Source organism: Chinchilla lanigera, unplaced genomic scaffold (genome assembly GCF_000276665.1).
Source record: "Chinchilla lanigera isolate Chin_1 unplaced genomic scaffold, ChiLan1.0 scaffold00027, whole genome shotgun sequence".
Classification (NCBI taxonomy): domain Eukaryota; kingdom Metazoa; phylum Chordata; class Mammalia; order Rodentia; family Chinchillidae; genus Chinchilla; species Chinchilla lanigera.
In genome coordinates, this window is record NW_004955428.1 from 18,223,777 (window position 1) to 18,247,548 (window position 23,772).

General features: G+C 33.9%; 1 protein-coding gene across 9 annotated transcripts in view; it reads right to left on the reverse strand.

The window, feature by feature from the left end:
* Positions 1-1,210: 1,210 nt before the first annotated feature.
* Kiaa1109 (KIAA1109 ortholog) overlaps positions 1,211-23,772 on the reverse strand; it is a 199,439-nt gene continuing 176,877 nt past the window's right edge. For all 9 annotated transcript variants that reach the window (XM_013515292.1, XM_005386777.2, XM_013515295.1 and 6 more), the window contains 13 exons: positions 23,421-23,600; positions 20,506-20,643; positions 19,525-19,782; positions 18,320-18,470; positions 17,756-17,913; positions 17,465-17,657; positions 17,023-17,240; positions 13,706-13,957; positions 12,856-13,059; positions 11,369-11,563; positions 10,982-11,116; positions 8,344-8,506; positions 1,211-1,908 (listed from right to left, as the gene is read on the reverse strand). In XM_013515292.1, coding sequence (XP_013370746.1) covers positions 1,692-1,908; positions 8,344-8,506; positions 10,982-11,116; positions 11,369-11,563; positions 12,856-13,059; positions 13,706-13,957; positions 17,023-17,240; positions 17,465-17,657; positions 17,756-17,913; positions 18,320-18,470; positions 19,525-19,782; positions 20,506-20,643; positions 23,421-23,600 — 2,462 coding nt within the window. In that variant the 3' untranslated portion in view covers positions 1,211-1,691. The remainder of the gene's footprint in view (positions 1,909-8,343; positions 8,507-10,981; positions 11,117-11,368; positions 11,564-12,855; positions 13,060-13,705; positions 13,958-17,022; positions 17,241-17,464; positions 17,658-17,755; positions 17,914-18,319; positions 18,471-19,524; positions 19,783-20,505; positions 20,644-23,420; positions 23,601-23,772) is intronic.

Here is a 23,772-nt window from a genome sequence, read left to right on the forward strand (position 1 = left end):
ACAGCAGCAACTCTATTTTCTCCTGATGCATAGAACCAGTTACTGTAGCTACCTTTTTAACAGTGTGACCAGCTGACATGACAAACCTAAATTAATTCCGTGGTAGGCTCAAATTCTAATTTAATGGGACAACTATTTCCCTGGTAGAAACAACTTGCCTGAATACTAAGAGAACTAGACAGCAGAACTGGACAGAATGAATACAAAGTGTGATTAAAAATAACAATGAATGTTTAAATTTGAAAAATTATGTAAGCTAAAGGCATTGCCATTAATCCCCCTTGCTTCAAACACACTTATCCCATCATTCTTTTCACTTTCTGACGCACCTCTGGAAGTTCTTTTTTGTGTCTGTACTTGCAAGATGCTACAGCATAAAGATCTCCATCTACAGTTTTAGTTGTGTTAATAAACAGCCATGCGCTATTACAACAGCAAAGCTTAATTCTCTTTTTTTACACTTTTTAGACATATACCCTTTGCTAAGAACCTTAGCTTTTCTGGATGGTTCTGGTTGTTTAACTTGTCAGAGGTAAAAGTCCCTTATTGATCTAAGTGCATAGGTTTGAACCAGAGCTTCCTTGAGGTGTTTTCTAGCTCTGGCTTCTTCATTTTTACTGTCTGCTCAATCTTTAAAGTGTACTGACTTGGATAAATTTTCAACCTGAGTTGCTATTAATATTATAGCTACAGATAAGATTTTTTATTTGTTTGTTTTGGCACTGTGGATTTAATTATTATTTCAGATCTTTGTTTCTTTAAATTCTTTGTAATACATTTATACATGTATATTATATATGCATACAATAGATAACATTTATGCATTATGTATCTCCTTAATATTCACAAAAGAATACATATAAACATACGTATAAGAATATAATGAATAAAAACAAGGAGCTGTGTACTTACCCCTAAACATTTCTAAACCTTCAGATGTGCCTTTCCTTGATTACATACTCCTCAGGGTATTTTTTTCAAAAGTATTAAAGGCATTTTTATCTACTTAAAATTTTATAATAATCATCTATGGGGGCTGGGGATTTAGCTCAGTGGCAGAAAGTGCCTGCCTGGCAAGCACAAGGTCCTGAGTTTGATTCCCAGTACCACAAAAAAAAAAAAAAAAAATCATCTATGAAAAACTGTGGCAACTTTAATGTGATAATTAGAAAATAAATTATCGAAGGATAAGAAGAGCTCAAAACAACTATGGACTGAAACCATTATTGTGACTTTATTACAATAGTTACAAACAATATTTTAGTGATATACAATCATCACAATTACTCAAACTATATACATATGGATATTTTTACAAGTCTACATTAAAAAAAAGAAAAAGCAGTTAACCCCATCACATTATCAATATTTTTTTCTAAAAGTTATGGTCAATAACAAAAAATTCACAGTTATTCTGCAAATATTTTAAAGATGCAGGAATTATATTGCACACAATACAATTATAAATTCTAAAGACATTGATAAATTTAATCTAGTTTTTCACAAAATTTACATTATCATGCAATACTTCACTGTACACAGAATGGTGGAACTAGAATAAACAGGTTAACTTATAAACTTTAAATAATGGCCACAAAATTAGAATTATTTTGAATTCAGATTTAAAAAACACTCCAGTGTAATAAAATGTAACGGACACAATCATAATTTGTTCACAGATTGTTACTATTTCAGTGTTCTTCTTTATCTTTTCCTTTCTTCTCCTTTTCATCCTGTAGTGCAGTACCAAGCTTTTTGATAAGAACTGACAGAACTTTGTCCAGTGGGTCCATGACTCCTCTCTGAAGCCATTTAGGAATAGTAGTCCTGGCATGGTGAAAGCCCAATTTTTGAAGAATATAATCAACGCCTACTGGATCGATCTTTCTTCCAGTCCAAGAAATTAATCTAAAATAAAAATTATTAAGGATAATTGTTCATAAGTTTAATGCTCTAGCACAGTCTTTTATTTTAAAGAGAAAAGAACAAAAACAAAATAACAAAAACAAAGACTAAACAAAACAACACAAAAACAATAAAAACAATATAGAATTTCAAACAAGGTGATAAATTAACAATGGTTGTTATATTACATATTGTTATCTTCAAATTGGTTACTCAGATAACCAGCTATAGGCATCTAAGATTGATCAATTAAACATTAACTGTTCCTTTCAATAAACCAATAGAAATTAGTACAATTATCTTAGCTATCTTGTGTATGTATGTATGTGTGTGTGTGTGTGTGTGTGTGTGTGTGTGTGTGTGTATTTTTTCCCCTTCCTTTCTTTTCTCTTTTCCCTCATCCCGGATGTCCTTTTCTTTTGAGCAGTTTCTTTCCCTTTCACAATATCTATTGTACCTTTCAGATTTTATTTACTCTTTCAGGTTCTTACACTAGGGAGACAATACAATATTACACATGTGAGTCTGATTTATTTCACTTATGAGTATAGTCTCTAGTTGCATCCATTTACCTATAAAAGCCTTGAGTTTATCTTTCTTTATAGCTGAGTAATATTCCATTGTATAAAAACACTACATCTTTTTTATCCATCCCTCAGTTGGTGAGTATTTGGGTTGTTTCCATGATTTAGCAATTACAAATTGCGCTCCTATAAACATGGGTGCACATATATTGCTATGGTATGATGTTTTCAGTTCTTCTGGAAAAATACCAGGAGGGGAATAGCTGGGTTGAATGGGACCACTAATCCCAGTTTACTGAAGAATCTCCAGACTGATTTCCACAGTAGTTGCACCAGTCTACACTCCCACCAACAGTGGAAAAGGGTTCCTTTTTCCCCACAGCCGTGCCAGCATTTGTTATTGGTTAATTTCTTGATGATAGCCATTCTTTCTGGTGTGAGATGGAATCTCAGTGTTGTTCTAATTTGCGTTTCTCTAATGACTAATAATGTTGAACATTTTTTCATATATTTGTTTTCCATTTGTATTTCTTTATCTGAGAAATGTGTATTCGTCTCAGATGCCCAGATTTGGATTGGATCTTTGAATTGAAAGGCGTCTGAATAGCATGAACATGTTACTAGTTGTACCTGAGTCAGAAATCTTTTCTGTGTATATTAATTAAACTCCTCTCAGAGCAGGAACACTAAAAAAGCATTTTACATTACTCTGAGTTATCTCATCATAAGGAAATCACAAATAATGGTACTTCTGCAAGCCTTTTTATAGTCATTACACAGAGCCTAAAATAAAAACAAGTAGTCTGTGTGCAGTGTTACAAAAAATGGTTAAAAATCATGGAAATTACAACAGATTAACAGATCAAAAGTTACAATGAAATTGGACCTTCAAGTTCAGCAAATGTTAATTTGTGCTTTGGGACAATCACCTCTTTAGGATTTTAGAATTGTAAGGATCTGTATAGATGCAAATAATATATTATCTGCAGAAATAGGAATGTGGTAGTAGGAATTTAATGAGATCAAAGCTGAAAAATGTGTACTTTAAAATCTAAATGCATAAAAATTTCAAATAAAGAAATTTGAAGTGCTTCCTAAAAAATTAGTTTAACAACCCAAGTATCAATAGAAACATATAATACTAGCATTGATGTGGAAAAGACCCATCATTCAGAATATAAATGATATCTAATATGGTTTAAAAATGGTATTAACCAAAGGAAGAATGAATACAAATCAAGTCATCCCTAAGGGTAAAGCTGAAATTTTGGAAAGGAAGTGTGATGTAAGATTATCACTTGTTCATTCTTTTCTCACTTTAAAAACACTGTGGAAGCCCCTGAAACCAATAGTTCTAACACGTTATTTTAACAGACGCATAGCAAGCAGACCATAGGGAAATCTTATTGGATTTATTCAAGTATTGAAGTACCATGGTTTCTCTCTGCTCCCTACCTTTCCTCCCCTCCCCTCCCCTCTCCTCCCCTTCCCAATTTGTGGGTTTTCATTTTACTCTGTTGGTGATTTCTCTAGATGTGCAAAAACTTATCAATAAGATGAGATCCCAGTTGTTGATTCATTGAAGTTATTTCCTGTGCAGTTTGGTTTTTGTTCATGAACTCTCGGCCTACGCCTACATCTTCAAGATATCTACCTACTTTCTTTTCCAGTAGATTTAGTGTTCCTGGCACAGTCCTGATGGTAGGTCTAAGAACATCATTGAACTTCCATAATACAATTAAGACAAAATATTTCAGCAAGGGTTTCCCAATTATTGAGCCTTTAATTTCTGGATCTAGTATGATGATCATATTCCAAATAGCAGTATACTCATTTATATGATCGTAAGTATCCTTGACAGCCTCTATTGAGCAATAGCATTCACACAATTTCATTCTGATTATTTTAGGCCTGTTCCATGGTCATCTTAAACATTTAAAAGGTTATCTGATTAACAGATTTTGCAAGTATGTGGCAACATAGGGAAAAAGGCTAAAATCTCCTGAGTTCTATGTGCCAAACATGTTTGAAGGGAGGATATTTTGTCCATATTTTTGATACTTCCTTCCATGTGGAGGGCAAGTTATTAGTGAAAGACTCCTGGTCTTTGTCTGCTTTAGCACTGATGAACTATTTGACTGAAAAGTTAACAGAAACTGAGCAGTGTAGCTCAGTCTTTTTCCCTGCTTTCTCTTGGGAGCCACTCCTTTTGGCCTATTTCTTCACACTACATGTTTTTTTAAAAGACAGGTTGCAAGGCATTTAGTGCTGTCTATAGCTAGGTGAGTCACAGCATTGCTGACCGTACATCTTCAGCTCTCCATCACTGTCTTGAGCTCTGCACCATTCAAATGCTTCAGATTAATTCCACATGTAGACTGTGCAGTAGAAAGCTATTCCTAGCAGACATGCAAACCACATTTTCTGTTATCAGCTTCACTAGCACTAAAAGTATGCTTTACATTTCCAGCGGCCTCTCTCCCACTATCTCAATAGTTCTGAAATTAGGTAGAAGGGTAGTAAGCCCTGATCTCTTAACATGCAAACTGTTCTAAGAATTTTGCATTAATGAACTCATTTAACCAGTATAGAAACCCTAAAAGTAAGTAATACCATTTTCAAAATTTTTCACAAAAGGCACAGAGAGGTTGGGTCTTCTGGCCTAGATCATTTTCAACTAGTATGCCAGAAAGCTGAGCTTAAGAGGTAGAGCTACTAAATACAATGTATGTTCTCCACCACTATATAATATTATTTTATTAGTTTACTAACAAATGAATACGGTAACTTTTTATTCATTTGAAATTTAATTCACTTGTATTCAATTTAAATATACTATAAAGATATATAGTCAATTCCATTATAATTATTTGGAGTAACAAATACAAGACAGATTTTCCAAAGTTTTCTGCATTAGGGCCTTTACAAAGTGTTAATATTGTTCCTGGGTAATGACAATATTGAAGTTTCTTATAACAAAATGATCTCTTGATTTGGTTACAAGAAATTTCATTGAGTACAAGCTACTTTTTCAGAAAAATGTATTAGTGCTATACATGTTTGTGACACACAGTAATTACATTCATTTCAGGGAACTGTTATTACAACTTGATCCTTTTTACTTCCCTAGTGCTTCCCTCCCTATAACCTCTTCTCATCTCCACAGAGTGTACCTCTGTTTCCTACTATCTTTCTCTAATTTTGTTCTTTAACTTACTTACATTTTGGGCCTTTCATATTAGAGAAACCAACAACATATTTATATTTCTCTGTCTGATTTACTTGCCTTAATATTATGATCTCAAGATTCATCTACTTTTGTACAAATGACTCAAATTTATCTTTTTTTATGGCAGAGTAATATTCTAGTATATAGAAATGCCACATTTTCTTATCTATTCATTTGCTGATGGACATATAGGCTTATTTCAAGATTTAGCTATTATGGGTAGTGGTGCCATAAACATGGGTATGCATGTATCACTGAATATGAAGACTTTAACTCTTTTAGGAAGATACCAAGAAGAGGTGTATCTGGGTGAAATGAAATTTCTAATTTTAGTTTTTTTGAGGAATCTCCATACTGATTTCTACAATGGTTGTACTAGTGTATATTCCTACCAATAATGTAGAAAGGTTCCTTTTTCCCCACAGCTGGCATTTGTAGTTTCAAGTCCCTGATGATAGCTGCTGTTACAGGAATAAAGGTAGAATTTCAGTGTTGTTTTGCTGCAAAGTAACCACTTTCTGCTTATACAAGAGTACAATGTATAATGGTGACTGTTATCTTAGAAATTATGGTGGCATAAATGTGTCTGAATAACTTTATCTAAATCTATATGATCATACATATGTTGTGCTGGGGTATTTTATATATATAAAAACCTTGGATTGAGAGTAACTTGTTCTGCAAGATAAGCAAACATTTCTAATAAATTTTAACTTGATAAATGAACGATGTCTTGCATTATGATAATATGTGAGGCCAAACATGACATGATCACAACTGAGCCAATGGTTTCCTCTCTCACTGTGAGACTGTGGTAATCATTTTCCAACAGCAAGAGGTTATGGAGGTGTTATGCTTTGTGTCTGTATGTTAGTTAGAGTTTAATTGATTATGGGTGTGAGAGCTACACCCACACTGGGGTGGATAGTTTGCATATGTAAGGGAGAGGAAGAGGCTGCTTGCCACCATTCCTCCCTTGTGTGCTTGTTGCTTTTGCTGTGTTCTGCCGCCATGAGCTGTAGCCCTCTGCCATGTGCCACTCTGCCTTGTAACCTGCCAAGTATGGACTGAAACCTCCATAAACTGTAAGTGAAATAAACCTTTCCTTCCTTAATTTTGGGCATCAGGTATTTTGTCCCAGCAACGAGAGAAAAGTAACCAAGACAGGAGGAGGTCTCATTTGCAGAGAAGGAGGAGAAAAAAGAAGTGCAGGAATCCGTCACTTCAAATGAGATTAGGGATATGTGAGAAATGTGGGAAACATCATAAAATTATGTAGAAAAACACCACCTGAATAAGGCTGTGGCAGTGCAAGCAATGAATCTGTTTTACAACAATGCAATTTCTGTGAAATCCTCAAAAGGAGGTAAAAGCGGGCATCATTGGATGGGTTTCTTGTTACAGGTACATGGAAAGAAAAAGATTCTATTGAGCCAACAGACAGCAAGAGATAGCAGTGATTATGTTAGTGACAGTGAAAGACATCTTACATAATAACCTTCTTCTCTCCTGTCTCCCTCACACCAGCCTGAAAGGTTTCCAAAGCGTAAGTGCAGATTAATTTACTTTTCTTTATATTTTGTATTTTCTCTATTATTATGTATTATATTACAGTATTGTAATAATTTTATATGAAAATTTTGGGGTTGTGGAATGAATCATCTAAGTTTCCATTGTTTCTTCTGGGAAGATTCACTTTGATATACACATGCTTTGGAGTACAAGCATGTTTCCAAAACAAATTATGCTCATAAGCCAAGGCTTTCTTGTAGTTGATACTATTCCAGGATTTGGAGAGTTCCAATTTGATTAAAAAGCAGATGAAAGGAAAAGGAAAAAAAAGTAGGAAGGCTTTTTTTTTTCTGGTACCGGGAATTGAACTCATGACCTTGTGCTTGCTGGGCAGGCGCTGTGCCGCTGAGCTAAATCCCCAGCCCCATGGGAGGCTTTGAGTATTAGTCACTGATAATAATACACAAAGCAATTAACACTAGTTGTTTAAACTATAATTAAAAATAAGAAAGACTTGAAAATTTGAAGTGATTATTTGATATAATTGGGATCATGACTGTAGTGAACACAACTCAATAAAGGTATCTGTATCTGACAGTATTAACTTCAACATTTTGGGCATGGTTATGCAAAAAGAAGTGCACTGTGACAATGTGGTTTCTATTACATTGTTAAATATAGATCGAGTAAGACATTTTTGCTAGCTTCTACTGCATCTTTTCACCGCATCTACCTGAAACACCTGAAAATAACATCCTAGTTAGAAATGTGAAAAATAACACAGATAGTGAAAGGAGAGTTAAGTTTCACATTTTAGTGATTAACTGATAAGAATGTGATAACGGACAACTAATCAGTGCTGAACTATTCTCAGTGTTTCTCCCTCTTTTTCTTCTTCCAGGGGCACTTACAAAAGTAAGAAGCAGGTACAGAAATAGCAGCCAGAAGTTTAAGGGGTTACAAATAACTAACTTTTAAATACTTTCTTTGGTAATCACATTTAACTTGTTATCCATAACCCTTTGCTCACAGTATGTATTCTCTTAGGACGTAAGTCAGTGATGGCAAACCTATGGCATGGGTGCCACAACCAGCTGGTTGTTATCATTAAAAGCTTAACAGGTTTGCCATCACTGACTCATGAAATGTAAAATATGTACACCCATTACTTACCTAAGAGTGGGTTCTAGATGCCATGTGTTGCACAGAAAATCTCTCCAGTCCACAGTGGTATAAGTGATGCCATCTTCTCTGTCTTTGTCAGAATTGTCATCATGTATAATAATTGGACTTTTCTGTCCTGGTCGAGTAGATAAAATTCGAGGTGGAAAAATGGCTATAATAAAAATGATAAATTAGTATTATAAATATGTATCTTATAAAATTTTTAAAATCATAAGAACAGAGTAACTGGTTCCATCTCTCATTTTATCTATGCCCTTGCCAAAGCTTCATTTAATTACAGTTGTTAAAAAGTAATATTTAAAAATAAGTGATAAAATAATTGGCAGTTATTCATATTTCTTGCAGAAAAACGATGTCAACGCAATAGTAAAGACAGCTGAGATTTTAAAGAAAGAAGGTTGAGATGATTTATTTGACCGAAATAGGGGATTGAGATTGATAGTTGTAGGTTTCCAAAGGAATGGCTACATAGAGGAGGAATTAGCAGCTTTCCTGAGATATTACTCATATACTACACACCTGATTTAAAGTACATAATTCAACAATAGCAAAAAAACCCCCGAACAGCCGAGTGTATAATCCAATGGCTTTTGTATGTTAACTGGCTGTACATGCATTTGAACTGTGGCATACTTAGGAGGTTTTTATGTAAGCAGTTTTTTACATATTGCTGAAGTAATTTATCGTGAATGCTAAAGTAAATGTTCTATAAGACAAATCTTAAACTGGCTATCAAACAAGTTTATTTAACTATCTATCTAATCAAATCTGTGACATAAATAGCATTTATATGACCTTGTTTAATAAATAACAGCATTCCTGAGAGCACAATTTTTAAGACATAAATTGGCTATGAAACAACTTATTAGGAATAAGCTACGCATCATGCAGCTCTAGTTGTACGTAGACTGGGAATGAATCTAGGTGTGAGTCAAAGTGCTTCACTATGTAAGAACACAGACGCCCTCAGTGATTACCCTTACCTGGTTGCTGTGCTTCTATTATCGGTGGTGGTTACAGTGCTATAATTTATCTTGATTTTTGAGAAATACGTTAGTTCTGCTCTAGTCTTACCTGCTGGTAAGTATTTTTTCAGGGTGTTTATGCTTATTTATGCCAAAATTAACTCCTTATAGTTTGTAATCATAAAATACAGCTATTTAAGTAACTATACATATAACTGAAATCCCCACAGATAACACTTTCTTATTGTAATTCTACCTCTTTTCCCATTGAAAAAATATTGTACAACAATTTATATCAAAAAAGAATTTTGTTTTTGAAATATGTATGGTATATGGAAAACAAAGTTCAATAATGTATTTCATAAAATGTCAGAGAACAACTTAGAAAAAAAAATCAAACAGATTTCAAAAGAATTCTCAACTTTACAAGTTTGTAATCTTTTTCTCTAAAGTTTAAATATTAAAACAAAGGGAAAAAGTAAAAGGATTATTAGTGACTGGCATATGTTACTTTTCCTTATGAAAACTAGATTTCCTTATACTATAAAATACTACTTACTATATGATTTCAATACCTTTATTTGGAAGTTTAAACTAAAGTCTGACAGATTTCTCTCAATCATCATTACTGATTTTATTCTCTCACTAGATTTTTGGCACATCTTGACTGAATATCACTGGAAGAGTGACTCTATACTATGCTGATTTTGCACTCTTTCAATACGGTATTTTGATAATTATGTTTTAATATTTATGACAAATTTTTTTCTTCATGAAAAATTAAACATGTATGACAGTGTGACAGTGTGACCTGAACAAATTACATTTATTCCAAGTTATTTTTTAGGCATCATAGCTGTTGTTTTACCAGTCATATTTAAATATGCAACAAATGTGCAGCAAAACTTGAATGAAAGACCATAACCATTAAGACAGCATTCCATATTATCACATTTTATTTAATTTTATTTTGGCACTGGGAATCGAACTCAGGACCTTGTGCTTGCCAGGCAAGCGCTTTGCCACTGAGAAATCTCCCTGGCCCCATATCATTACATTTTAAAGTACTTCATTCTCTTAAACAGCTACAGAGTGCTATGATATATTCAACCAATTCCAAATAGATATTAAGGTTACTGTATGTTTCTTAATGAACAATTAAATTCCAGTAAACAATGTTAGCTAGCTCATGAAAACAAAATACCATTGAGGTCTTATTTATTTATTTAAAAAATGTGCTCTGTATTCTAACTGATTTATCTTTTTATTCCATTCAGTTTTTCCATTTATATATGTAATTTGTGCTATTTTATTATGTAAAATAGCTTTAGTCATTTTTTAAAATTTGCCATATTTTCTTGTATTTTCCTATTCTGCACAAATCTTCTACAAGGGCTAATTGAAAATGTATGTAAGGTAATGACAGGAAAATTTTTATGAAGTATAAAATAGGATTCAATGTCAAGCATAGTTAGAAAAAGCATGTTATGTATCAAGCCCATACTCAGTCTGTTATATGGCATTGTATTGTTATTTACTGACACTTGCGACTTATACAGACATTCCACCCCCTTATCACTAGACCACACAAATCCATATAACTGACACTGATGGCTGCCTTTTCTGCAGCTTGAAGAAAAAATGAAGAATATACAACCTACCTTTTTCTTTTTCTTTAAGATAAGCTGACACCAAATCATGAAGAAACATGATAAGTTCAGCATCCATGGTCACACAAATGTGATCAGTGAACTCTGTTACCACACTGCATTCTACCTTTGGCTTCAAGTTGGCATCTGCAATGATAATATGGAGTTTGTTACTCATAATAGCTTTATAAGGAAGTCCAATTGCTACTTTTCATTTTACTTGGGAGAAAAAGGCACCAGAGGACCACAGCTGCTAAGAAAATTAATCAATTTGACTTATAAAATCAATTTCATTAAATTATACTAATATCAAAGCAACTTACAGAAAGACAGAAACGGTTTGCATTTCTTTTAAAATTTTTTAATAACTTTAAAGACTAAAGTTGTTTTTCCACATACCCTGCAATGAAGGTTCTTGTGGTTCTTGCACATGAATGGATTTAAAGTCAAGCTGCATCCTTGGTAATGCAAAGATTGTTTCAGTTTCATGGTTGTAGCTAGAACCTCCTCTGAATCCACTCAATAAGCTGGAATTCTTCACAGCAGTGCTATTCTCCATGTTATTAGCATCAACATTACGTAATAAGTTTAGCTCTAGATATATAACACAAGGACAAGAAGTCAATTAAACCAGTACACATTGATGAATCTATAATATGTAGAACTTTTATTATTTCAAAAGTTGAAGCACATTTAAAAATAGAAGTGTGTGTGTGTGTGTGTGTGTGTGTGTGTGTATCACCCTCATCAAGACCAAAGCTTTATAATATAATTTTGGACAAAGCCAAAATATTTTGGTTTTGTTTCCTCAGACTTTAAAATGAATATTATTCTTAATTTAATTCAAGTCTCAACTTGAGTTTCATTAAACCTAAATGTCTCCATAGACTGAACACTTTTATAAAGTTTGGGATTAATATAATCCTGACTTTGAAATTAGCTAGAAGTCTAGTTTTCCCCAACACATGTTCTATGATTATAATATAACTGCTTTATAAAAATTAATATTTTCCAGCTGGATAAATAGCAATTCAATATGCTAATAGCCCCTCTGGAACAACCCAGTTGATAAGTACTCTTTTCTCTTCAAATCCCTATTTGGAAAGCAGAATGATCAAAATAGGGATAATCTCCTAATTTACTTTCTTATCCTCCTTTGGTTTTAGAACATTTTAATCCCTAATGTTGTCTATTCCACAACAGTTATTCTCCATGAGGTCTAAGTCGTCATCTTTTTCATTTGGAAAAAGGATCATTTTAAGTGAAACATTCAAGTCTTAACATGTCTCAGTATGGCATTTTCCAGTATGATAGATGATAAAAGCTCACTGTAAATGCAAACACTAAAACAACCACAAAGTAAGCATTATCTGACCACATTATCATAAGACTGATGTATGTACTTAAATAGAAAATATTCACCAAAAACACTTTATTTAAACTTATGACTTGATTGGAATAATATTTAATTTCATTCTAACTATGCAGGACTTTTAAGTTTTTGGCAATCTCTTATTTGTTGTCTAATAAATTTCATAACACTTCAATTTTTTTTTAACACTTCAATTTTTTGTATCATTATTTCCTCCAAATCTCCAAATTGTTTCCAGAAATATTCTCCAATATATAAATAAAATTCATTTTATTTATTTAAAACCAATTTTACTTTAAATATTTCCAGTTACCTCTATAACAACTTGAATCTGTGGAATGTTTCACTATTGGGGTGGTGATTCATGTATTAAACAATTATTACTGTGTCAATAGGAATAACATGAAAACTATGTAAGGAAATGAAAATACTTCATTTAAATAATAAACATAGTTAACAGAACCCAAAAAAAGGAAAAAGGAAATTGAATTCTCCAAAGGTTCAAATTTTTAACCTTCATTCCTTGTGGCTGTTACATAATTGAACCATTCTTTTACACTTGCTACTCCATGGGGTGGATTTTCATGGCGACGCCTTGTTATCTTGGTTATTGTTGCCATAGGACTTTCCAAAGCACCGCATGGTTTAGTAACCATGGTGTTATGACCCAGATGAAAATCCAAGGTTTGTACAATATATGTAGAATGATCACTAGAACCTAGAGCAAAAATATATGTAATGATTTTTCAAGTGATGAACTATACTCAGATCCAAGAAAACAGCAATAACTTCAGAGCAATAAATATAGCTATGTCATACATAAAGGCTATAGAAATGAAGAACAAATTAGAAGAAACACAATTCTTTTTTTTAATTATAATTTGACTTATCCCTAGTGAGATGAAGAGCATTAACCATTTTAACTCCTTCATCATTAAGAAACTCCCAAGAAGATAATTCATGGTCAAATGGGCTTTATCACTTTACAGTGTATAAACTCAGCTTTGTCTATCAGTTTATAATGTAGTCTTGCCTGGCAAAGAATTTTCTTACTCTACCACCATCTTCTTGTTTTCATAGAAACACTTATAATATCCAGAACATAATAGATATAATAATGCCTAAGGCCAGCTACAGCAGCACAAATTTCAGTTAAACAACAAGGAGTAAAATGCCAATTTCAGAAATAGGTCCTTTGACAGTTGAAGTCCTTGACATGCTAGGAACATGACAACAAATAGAGTTGGACTTCAGAAATATTACAATAAAAAAGAAAAATCAATCTGAGAAAGGAAAATTCCCTTGTCATTAAGAATCAGATCAGAAGATAAGAGAAACTAAAAGCTGGGAATGTATCACTTTACCATCTTCCCAGATTTTCTGAGCTTCAGTCCAAAAAGCAATATTTGGCTCCTCTAAGTGAAAAAGGGCCCAAGATTTTGAACGGAAATTTGGACCATGAAAACAAGCCAATGTCATATGATTTCCATGTAAGCTCATGGATCCTCCAAATTGCATTCCATCTTCTGGTAAAGGTATCTGAAATAAGGATATGTGGCATCCGGATACCACCTTCAGTACTCCAGGCCAGTGTCGATGATGAGCTGCATCAAGTACTGCAAGAAAACCAAAAAATACCATGATTGCCTCATGAGCATCCTGAACGAGGAAGGCTGCTTTCTGTAGATGAGAATGACTCAGGTAATGTATTAAAATAACATCCAATAACTGGCTAGCATTAGATAATAGTTAACAAAGAGACAATCTGGGAAAAAAGTGCTCCATGAGGATAGATAGAACTAAGGAACGCAGAAAGATAAAACTTGAGGCCTTTATAGGTAAGTGGTCACGACTAGAGACCATACTCATAAGTGAAATAAATCAGACCTGCATGTGTAAGCAATGTATTATCTCACTAGTGTAAGAACCTGAAAAAGTGAATAAAAATTAGGAGGTATGACAAATACTATGAAACGAAAAGAAAATGCTCAAAAGTAAAGGGCAACTAGGGTGTGGGAAAAGAGAAGGAAAAGAAGGGGAAATTATGTATGTATGTATGTATATATAGGATAGCTAACATAGTTGTTCTACTGTCTTCTATTGCTTAACTGTAAGGAACAGTTAATGATTACTTATTTGATCAATCTTGCATGTCTCTATTTGTTTTCCTGAGAAACCACTTTGAAGATACCAGTAATACAACCACTGTTAATTTCCTACAACTTTGTCTGTAACTCTGTATTGTTTGTATTGTTCTTATGCTATTTTGTAAATGGATGTCTATTTGTTAATATGTTCTTTTATTTTTAAAATAAATTTAAAAAAAGTACTAAGGAAAGCAGTAACTTGCTAATAATTATCATAACTAACATTTTTGCAAGGATTTTGACTTATAGAGTGCTTGTGTGAAATCTCACATCATTCTCCCACACTTTGTTTTGTAAGTACTGCGCACTGATTGCACCTCTGGAGCTCCTCTCCCATACTTTGCAAACTAGATATTTCAACTTCACACTTCTCAAGTGAAAAAGCAGAACAACAGAAGGGTTGAGTAATATGCAATGTTAGTTTTTACTCTTCTGTGCTCTTGCTACATAGAGTGAGGCTAGAAGATGTGTAGCATCAGCATGACCCCAGGCCTGTTAAAAATGCAGAATTTTAATTCTACCCCAGACCTGCGATATCCTATGTGGAATTTAGAAAGATCTCCAGTGATTCAAATGCACATTAAAATTTGAGATGTACTAATCAAAAATAAAATTCACATACATATTTCTGACATATTCCAGTAACGTTCTTTCTGGCTATTTTCCCCATCTCTTATCCCAGATCGAACCAATGATCCTGCATCATTTAACTAGCATGTTTTCTGTAATCTAAAACAATTCTCTAACCTGATGATGTTTTTCTTTTTTGAAGCCAGCCCAAGCATTTTGCAGAAAATCTCTCAAGTTGTATATGCCTAATATCAATGTCTGTAGGAAATTTAGGGACTAGAGGAAGAAGATAAATGAAACGCAAAGAAGCTACTTAAAATATAGACAGTAGAGCATGCTGCAGGATAACTGACCATGTGTCTTCAGTAACTCAGGTCATAAAAAAAGGAATCATGGCAAACGAAAAGAGGTAAAGGAAGATAATAACCAGATTTAAACTGTGATCTTCAACTGGGTATGTATTGGTTTTGGTAAATCAGTTGTAAAGGATATTTTTAGATCAGTCATAGAAATCTGAATGTACTTTCAAAGTCAGGGGAGACACACAGACAAATGGAAAGTTTGAGATTATTGACAAGAAAATGTCTCCATAGACTCAAAAGTATTAATGATACCTTGATATACAGTGAACATAGGTATACAGACGCACAGAAAAATATCTTAAAGCATATGCTCTAAGTCACAGTGACTTTAGGTAGAATGTGATGTTTTTCTCTTTTGTTTATATTTAAAGGTTTCTTTTTTCAGTGCACATGTATTACTTCTGTGATAAAAAGTTATTAAAAAGTTACCCTTACTTTGATTTACTACTCATTCCTTTTATCATTAGCCTAGTTAAAGTCACTATCATCTTTTGCCTAGACTCATCACCAATCTCCTTACACTGGTAACTGTGTTGTAACTATAGCAATGATGGCTACTGCAATAGTTTTTTTACTTCCATTCTTAACTGCCTGTTATCAGTGGTGACAAACCTCTGGCACATGTGGGCTCTATTACTGAAAGCTCTAAGGTTCACCGTAACTGGATATATTGTGTTTCTACAGTAGCCAAAGTAATGCTTTAAAAAGGAGTATTTTAAGGTAAATCAAATAATATTAAATCTGGTCAAAACTCTCCAATAGTTTCTTGTTGCATTTATAGTCTTATCTGTGGCTTACTTTTCTCAACTCACATTTAATGTTTTACTCACTGCTCACTCTGCTCCAGCCACAGTAGGCACCTTCATGATTCTCAAATACAGCAAGTTTGTTCCTACTGACATTCCATGACTCCCTTACCCTCAGAACACTCCTAGATCTTAGTTTTGTGCTTCTACTCACATTTCCACTAAAATGTCACTTCAGAAAAGGTTCTCTCATTACCCTTTCTAAAATAACTGTAATTACATTTTAATATTCTCTCTATCCTCTTGTTTTGTTCTTTCTCAGCACTTCTATCTGAAATGATATCATCTATCTAGCTAGTAAATTAGTTATTGTCTATCTCTCTCAGTAGAATGTAAACCTCTTAAGAATAAGGACTGTGTCCAACACTAGCTCTCCTGTCTAGAACATGACTAAACATATATTGTTTAATAAACATTTGTCAATTACTGAAATACTGAGTTACAGTAATAATATGCCTAATATCGCACAGTTAACAAATCAAGACTTAGTTATTCTGATTGTATAGTCATGCTGCAACCCAGAACATGATATTGTCATAAATTATATTCCAGAGTATGCACTGGGGATGGCTGCAGATGATGTGTGGCAGGAGCAGGAGATTAACAAATGACTTTCCAAATGCACTCTAACGCCTCTGGCAGATAAGAAATTAGCTCTTTGCCAAGAGATGGGATGAAGAGCCCATCAGATACTTTGTAAGCATGGTGTATAGATTATTATTTTTAAAATAAAGAACAAAACACATTTAGTGAAAGATAAAGCATATACTGTATAAAGCTTAATTCTAATTCTTACATTGTTCCTGTGAACTTTTCTCTAGGTTGTTAGTCACTGTCTTTGGTGGAAGATAAGGAACTGGTCCCCAAGTAGACAGAGCTCGTTTGCTGGTGTCAAACTGCTGAGTGAAAAATTCCTGGAGCTTCATTCCTATTTTTATCAGGTCTGGTGTAGTTGATCTTGATATCATTACTTGGAAAATATCCCACTTCAAATCTCCATGGACAAAAATCTCACTAGAGCATAAAAGAGAATCTTAATCATGTATCTCACAGAAGATGGTTAAAAAGTACAACAAAAATGCTCTTTTCCACCCAGCTTTTTCATGGGTATTAACTGCATAACATAAAAGTATTTTGCAGGAAAAATGAATTGCCTGTATTTTTCTCAATGGACAATTAAAAAAGTGTGTTAAAAGCAGTGACATACAATGTTCTGAAAGTAGTATCTTAATAAATACCTTTTATCGGTCATGCTTGAATCCAATGTATTATACAGGTTTACTTTCCATTCGTCCTGAAGCTTAAGATCTGCATTACTGAAGATACCCATGAGGATACTTGAGCCCATGTAATCAACACGAGCTTCAGTAGAACCCATGGTAATCTGAATTTTATGGCTGGGTTGTTGATTTGGATGTTCAGAAATATGAGCTAAAATGAAAAAAAAACCTCATAAAATCAATTTTCAAAACATTTTTCAACATAAATTTTTAAGATATGCTTAGATCAGTTATAAAATTTCAACATACCAACCATCTCCAAAGCATTGACATCTATGGTCCCACCAACCACTCCTCCTTTAGAATCTAACTGTGATCTTCCCAGACCAACAGACATGCTAATCTCTCGATCACGATTACTTCCAACTGACAGGCGGCCTTGGCTTTTCAAACCACTAGTTGTCCAACTTTAAAAAGAAAGTTATTAGATGTACAGATATATAGATTCTAATGTTACAAATTAAGATGAGTTAAATGATCAGATTACTTAAATCAGATTAATGACAATGAAACAACACTTTCTGTCTGAACTACTCATATGTGGTAAATGCTTGAATATTAATACTGATGATGAAGCTTTATTCCTAGCTAGAAGTTATTCAATTTTCTGTATAATTTTTCCTCTTTTTTAGAACATTTCATATTATTTTATAGTATAATTATCCTTAAGCCATTTTTAGAATACAAATTATCTTTTACCTATTGTCTACTGTCTCAAATATTTCAGAGTTAAGCAAGGATTCGAATTACATAAATACAATATAAAACAAATTACAAATGATTGTATATTTTATGTTTTCTCTGATAGCTTACGTTGTATTGCCCATTACATTACTCATATTCATTTGAACATTTAGTTGCTTTAAGTTGATAGCAAAAACGACAAGTGTTTCCCACGGTGTCCCTTGCTGGCTTGCTGCTTTGTTTGATTTGTTCACAGGAGTGGATGTTTTTGAAAGTGAATCTACAGATAGAAAAATAACAAAATACATACATTCACATAGATTCCAAGCCTATTACAAAGCAAAAACTATCCAACTCTATAATCTAAAAGGTAAAAAACTGATATTCATGTATTAGAACATAATGTTGAATAATTGTCATACTGCTTCTAAAATAATAGTTACCATTTACTGAGTGCTTAGTAAGTACTGATAAGCTTTCTTAAAAGCTTACAAATTCTGAAGGGCCTCCATTTTATATGAGGAAATTTTGGTGTGCATGGGATATGGCAGCACAGATCATTTACCTTGGGATGGAGACTACCATAAGACATATGTCAAAGTAGAGGACTGAAAGGCAGGAACCATTCTGAAGTGCAGAGGCTGGTGGGGTGCTTGTCTTCTGTTTTCTAAGGGATTCAGCATGTAAAATGAATCCTGCATTTACTCTTTATACTTTTATCTTGTCAGAAGAACCATGTCATTTATTTTGATACACGTAGAAATAAATACAGTTCACAAACTTAATTCTTTCCATGGTTCTAGTTGCAAATCAAATTGAACAAAAACCAAATCAAATCAATGTTGACCTTATGGGGACCTTATTTTTTTCTTTTGGACCAATTTGGTTTGTGATCAGAATGGTGGGAAGAATTAAACTGGTAAATGCGGTGGCACTGTACAAGGTCAAAGCCAAGCATATAAGAGTTAAAAAAATACTGATTGATTAAAAATGACCGAATGAACACAAAGATGAACTTTTTTAATATCAAGGTACATTTGGTGCATATAGGTTTCTAAAAATAACTACATCATATGGAATACACTAACAAAATTAGACTCAAGTAATTCCTCTCTTCCTAGTCCATTGCAAAGCTCCTAGAAATCTGGCAATACTTTTTCTGGCAGTACTTTTAAGTGTTTGGTCCTTGTTGTTGTTTCTGTGGTTGTTCTTCCCAATCTACCATAAAACCCAAGAGCACATCTCCCTATAATCGGGGCAGATATCTGGGAGGAACTATGATTTTTATCTTTGGTACAATACAGGGCTACTGATAACAAAACTAATAATACTACCTCTTCGAGGAACTGAAGAATCAGACACACTCCTTGATCTTATGGAAGCTGGAGATTTCAGGCTCTGTGCTGCTGTCCCTGGTGACATGGTGTTGTTTGTCATGTGCTCATTGAATACATTAGGTGACTGAGGCATGTGGGTGAAAGAGGCTGACTGACTTGGCTGTTCCCAGGTCCTGCAGTAAGCTTTTCTGGATGATTCAGGGGAAAGGTGCTGGCTTACTCCTTCAATGGAATCAGGTGTCCCTGGGCCAGATGCTAGTATAAAAGTAGATGACAAAACCAAAAAAGAAACAGGGTAAAAATCACTATGGTATAATTTTATACACACATCATTTTTCATCACATTACATATTCCTTTTAATTCTTTACTTGACAACTACATTACAATTTATAGCTCATAAAAAGCAATCCAGTATTTTACTGGATTCTCATATAAACTGCACAAGAAGTGTAAAACAGGTATTCTGATCCCATTTTACAGGCAAAGGAATAAACGCAATAAATATTAGGATTTATGACATTTTCCACCATATCAGGCAGACTCTACTCTTTCACAACTTTCTCCTGAACATAAAACCACAACAGTATCTTAAGACCAACAGATAAATGAAGGCAAAATAGTAGCATGTTTTCAGCATTTTGTTTCCTTTTCTTTAACCATGACTATTTTGGATGGTTAAAAGTATTTCTTCATTTCTAGATTTGACAAAGACTACAGAGTAACTGCTGTAGAACATAATGTCAGGTAGAATGTCATATGCACAAGGGCAAGATGGTTGTGTATGTGTTCTCTGATATATTCTTAGTGCTGGCATATGAGAGGGGCTTGCTAGACATTTTATGAATGACTGAATGAATCACATAGATTCTTGGTACAGTTTACCAAGAAAGACAAAGTTTGTATTGTCAGTCATGGATCCTGCTACTATTTTAACTAAAATTAAAAGCAACCTAATTATAATTACATGATATGCTTACTTGGCAAATTTATAGTTTGGTCTCCGAGAAATAGGCGTCTTGCAATACTTCTTCTGTACCAGGCTCTTGGAAATGCCAGAATTTCACTGAGTCGGCGCATATCATACTTAAAGGAGGCAGACCCTATATCACAAACAGCTGATACAGAAATAAAATCTGTTAGAACTCTGAACAAATATCTGCAACTTTTAATATTTTATACAGTGTACATTAAACATATTATGCAGCTGAATTATTTAATGTTACAATTCATGAAATATTAAATAAGTTACATACTGTAATTAACAAGTAGTTGTATGCCCTTTTACACATTATAGAAATAGCACATTATAAAGTAATTAGTTCCATTTCCTTTTTTGAAGTGATGACAAATTGGGATTTGATTATTACTATCATGAATTTCTGAACAAGATCTCATAATCAGCTTTCATGTAGTACAAGGACCCTCTCAAATATGGAAAATGAATGATCAAGATGAGCTAGGATAGAAATTTCCTCAAAAGAAATTGTAAGCTAATGTCTGTGTGGCAGGGCCTACTATTTTCCTTTTAGATAAGAGCCCTGACTCTTAGACAGGAAGCTTCTTGACAGACTTCTTCCAGAGTCCTATTATCAGCATTCTTCTACTCCTGCTTCATGTGCTCCTCTATTCTCCCATCTCAGCTTCTGTAGGATTTACATTCAGTAACTCCCACAGCAGTGTTCCTGTTTCAGCCTGAACCCATACTCACCCAGTACGTTAGCCAGTTATCTCCCAGATCCTTGCACCTAAATTCTTACAGGAATTTCTTCATTAATTTAATTTCACTTTTAACTAAGTTACTGGCATCAATTGCCCTTCCTTCATCTAAGCTAAAAATTTCAGGAACTTGTGTCTTCTATTGCTCCTTACATAACTGGTCTTGAAGTTTGTGGATTCTCATATCTTTACCGAAACCATTTCATTTTTTCCTGTCACAGTTTAGGCCTGTATTCGGTATTTCTTGGTTTATTTAAAATAGCCTCAGGCTGGGGATATAGCTCAGTGGCATAAGCACCTGCCTGGGAAATACAAGGTCCTGAGTTCAATTCCCAGTACCAGAAAAATTTTAAAAATAAGTAAATAAATAAATAAATAAAATAGCCTTATCAAGGATCTTTTTCCTTTCCCTCTTTCAGGTTACTATAAATTCTCTTTGTAAAATCCCAATCTGAAGCATCATTCTATAAAACACAGTGCAGAGAGTTAAGCTTATGAATAGTCAGCTAGCTAGGGAAAAATACAGCTGGGTGGCCAACCACAATGATAACAATTAAAATAGGAAGAGGCAGTGAACTAGGACTCCGGACCAAGAATGAACTCCCTCATACAGCAGCAAACGCAGCCCCTCTCTACTAAATGGAATTGCATCTCTTCCCTACTAAGTACCTGAGTTTCTAGGAATTGAAATTGCAAAAAAAGTTTTTCTTTAAAAACTGTTTCCTTTAAACGCTAGGTACTAGGTAACTGGGCTGGAGAACCTGAGTTCCAACTGGTCATTTTAAGTCACAGAACTGTCTGTGATAGGTGGCCACTAAACACCTGAGCAATGCCCATGCTCCCTTTATCTGTAAGAAGCTCTTGATCAAGGGACATAGGGCAACCCACTCAGGACTGCTCCCAACTGGGAGTTATTTCTCTTCCATTATTTCTAATAAACACTTTACTACCTTCCTTTTTTTGTCTACAATTTCATCCTTTGACTTTGTGAGACAATGAGCTCATGTTTACATGGTTTGTATGGAGATAGCTCATAGCTGTTTCAATTCCATTTCTTAAAAACTTCTCCTGGCTTTTTATCACCTGAAAGATCAGAACCTGATGAGAAGCTTGGGGTAAGAGTCACTCCACAATCTATTCCTAATTTATTTATCAGCTTTACCTCTAACCAGTCCTCTCCCTCTGGCTCCAACTACCTTGTACAACCAATTACATGTTCAATTATCTTATGCTTCAGCTATAGCAAACCAGAGTACTGTGCAAAAGCATAAGCTTTTGATGCTCACATGACATTGAATATAGTAGTACGCCGCTACCTTCAAGAATATTTCTCAGTTCTTAAGATCCGGCCCAAATATTATTTCACTGGGGGAAGTCTTCCCTGATCTCCATTAAAGACAGCATTTATTGTTTTTTTCTCTTTATATAGATTTATATGGCATTTATCATCTGGAACTACCATTTATTTGCCTACATATAAGACCCTCTCTTATTTATGCCTGCACCCCCTGGTCACCTAGCAGAGTGCTTGATAAAAGTTCATTGTGGAATATAGGCTTAATATGTTTGCTGCATTATCAGGTTAAATGAAAAATGCCCTATTTATTAGGTTAAGAAAAGCTTTTCCTCGGTACTCTAAATTCCTCAAAGTATCTCACATGCTATTAATTTTAAGTAATAAAGAAACATCCTGATACAAAAAAAAAAAAAACCCTCAAGTACCAATACAAAGAAAATAAGTGATTTGTCCATAGTATATGTACTTAGTAAACTAGCAATGCTCATGTACCCTGTTAAGACTTTCTGATGCTAACTAAACATTTTTTTAATGTCATTATTTCAACCTTAGTGTTTTAAACATTTAAAATTAGAAAATCAAACAAAGAAATATTATCAATCTAAACTAGAGAAGAAGTAAAGAAAATAAGAAATTTTTACTTACTGAATTAGGCCTATTTTGGTCCTTGGATAATACATTTATCTAGAACCATATTTCTAACATTGATTACTTGGGATAGTACAGTAGGCTGAACTGTCATTTCTTTCCTTTAAACCAACTTATCACCAACACATCTTAATATTAAGCATACTTCATATTTAAAGACTATTAAGACAGAGGACATTATTTAATTCTGGAAAACAGCACTTTAATTTTAAAAATTATAAAATTGAATACCAGATATATTTATCAATGTAGTGTCCATTTTGCTTGTAGACTTGCTTATAGACTGACTTTCAAAAAATGAAGCACCTCCTGAACGCCTTATCCGAGACAAACTCACTTTTACAAATTCAAGGTTTATACTAAGAGAGTCTTTTCGACCAGTGACTGAAGTGGGTTCCTCATCCACATTCCCTAAAAAACAGTAAAATTCCGATCTATACACATAGAGGCACACATATACACAACTGTTAAGATTAAAAATTATGCAATATAGGGGCTGGGGATTTAGCTCAGCGGCAAAGCGCCTGCCTGGCAAGCGCAAGGTCGTGAGTTCGGTTCCCAGTACCAGAGAAAAACCAAAAAA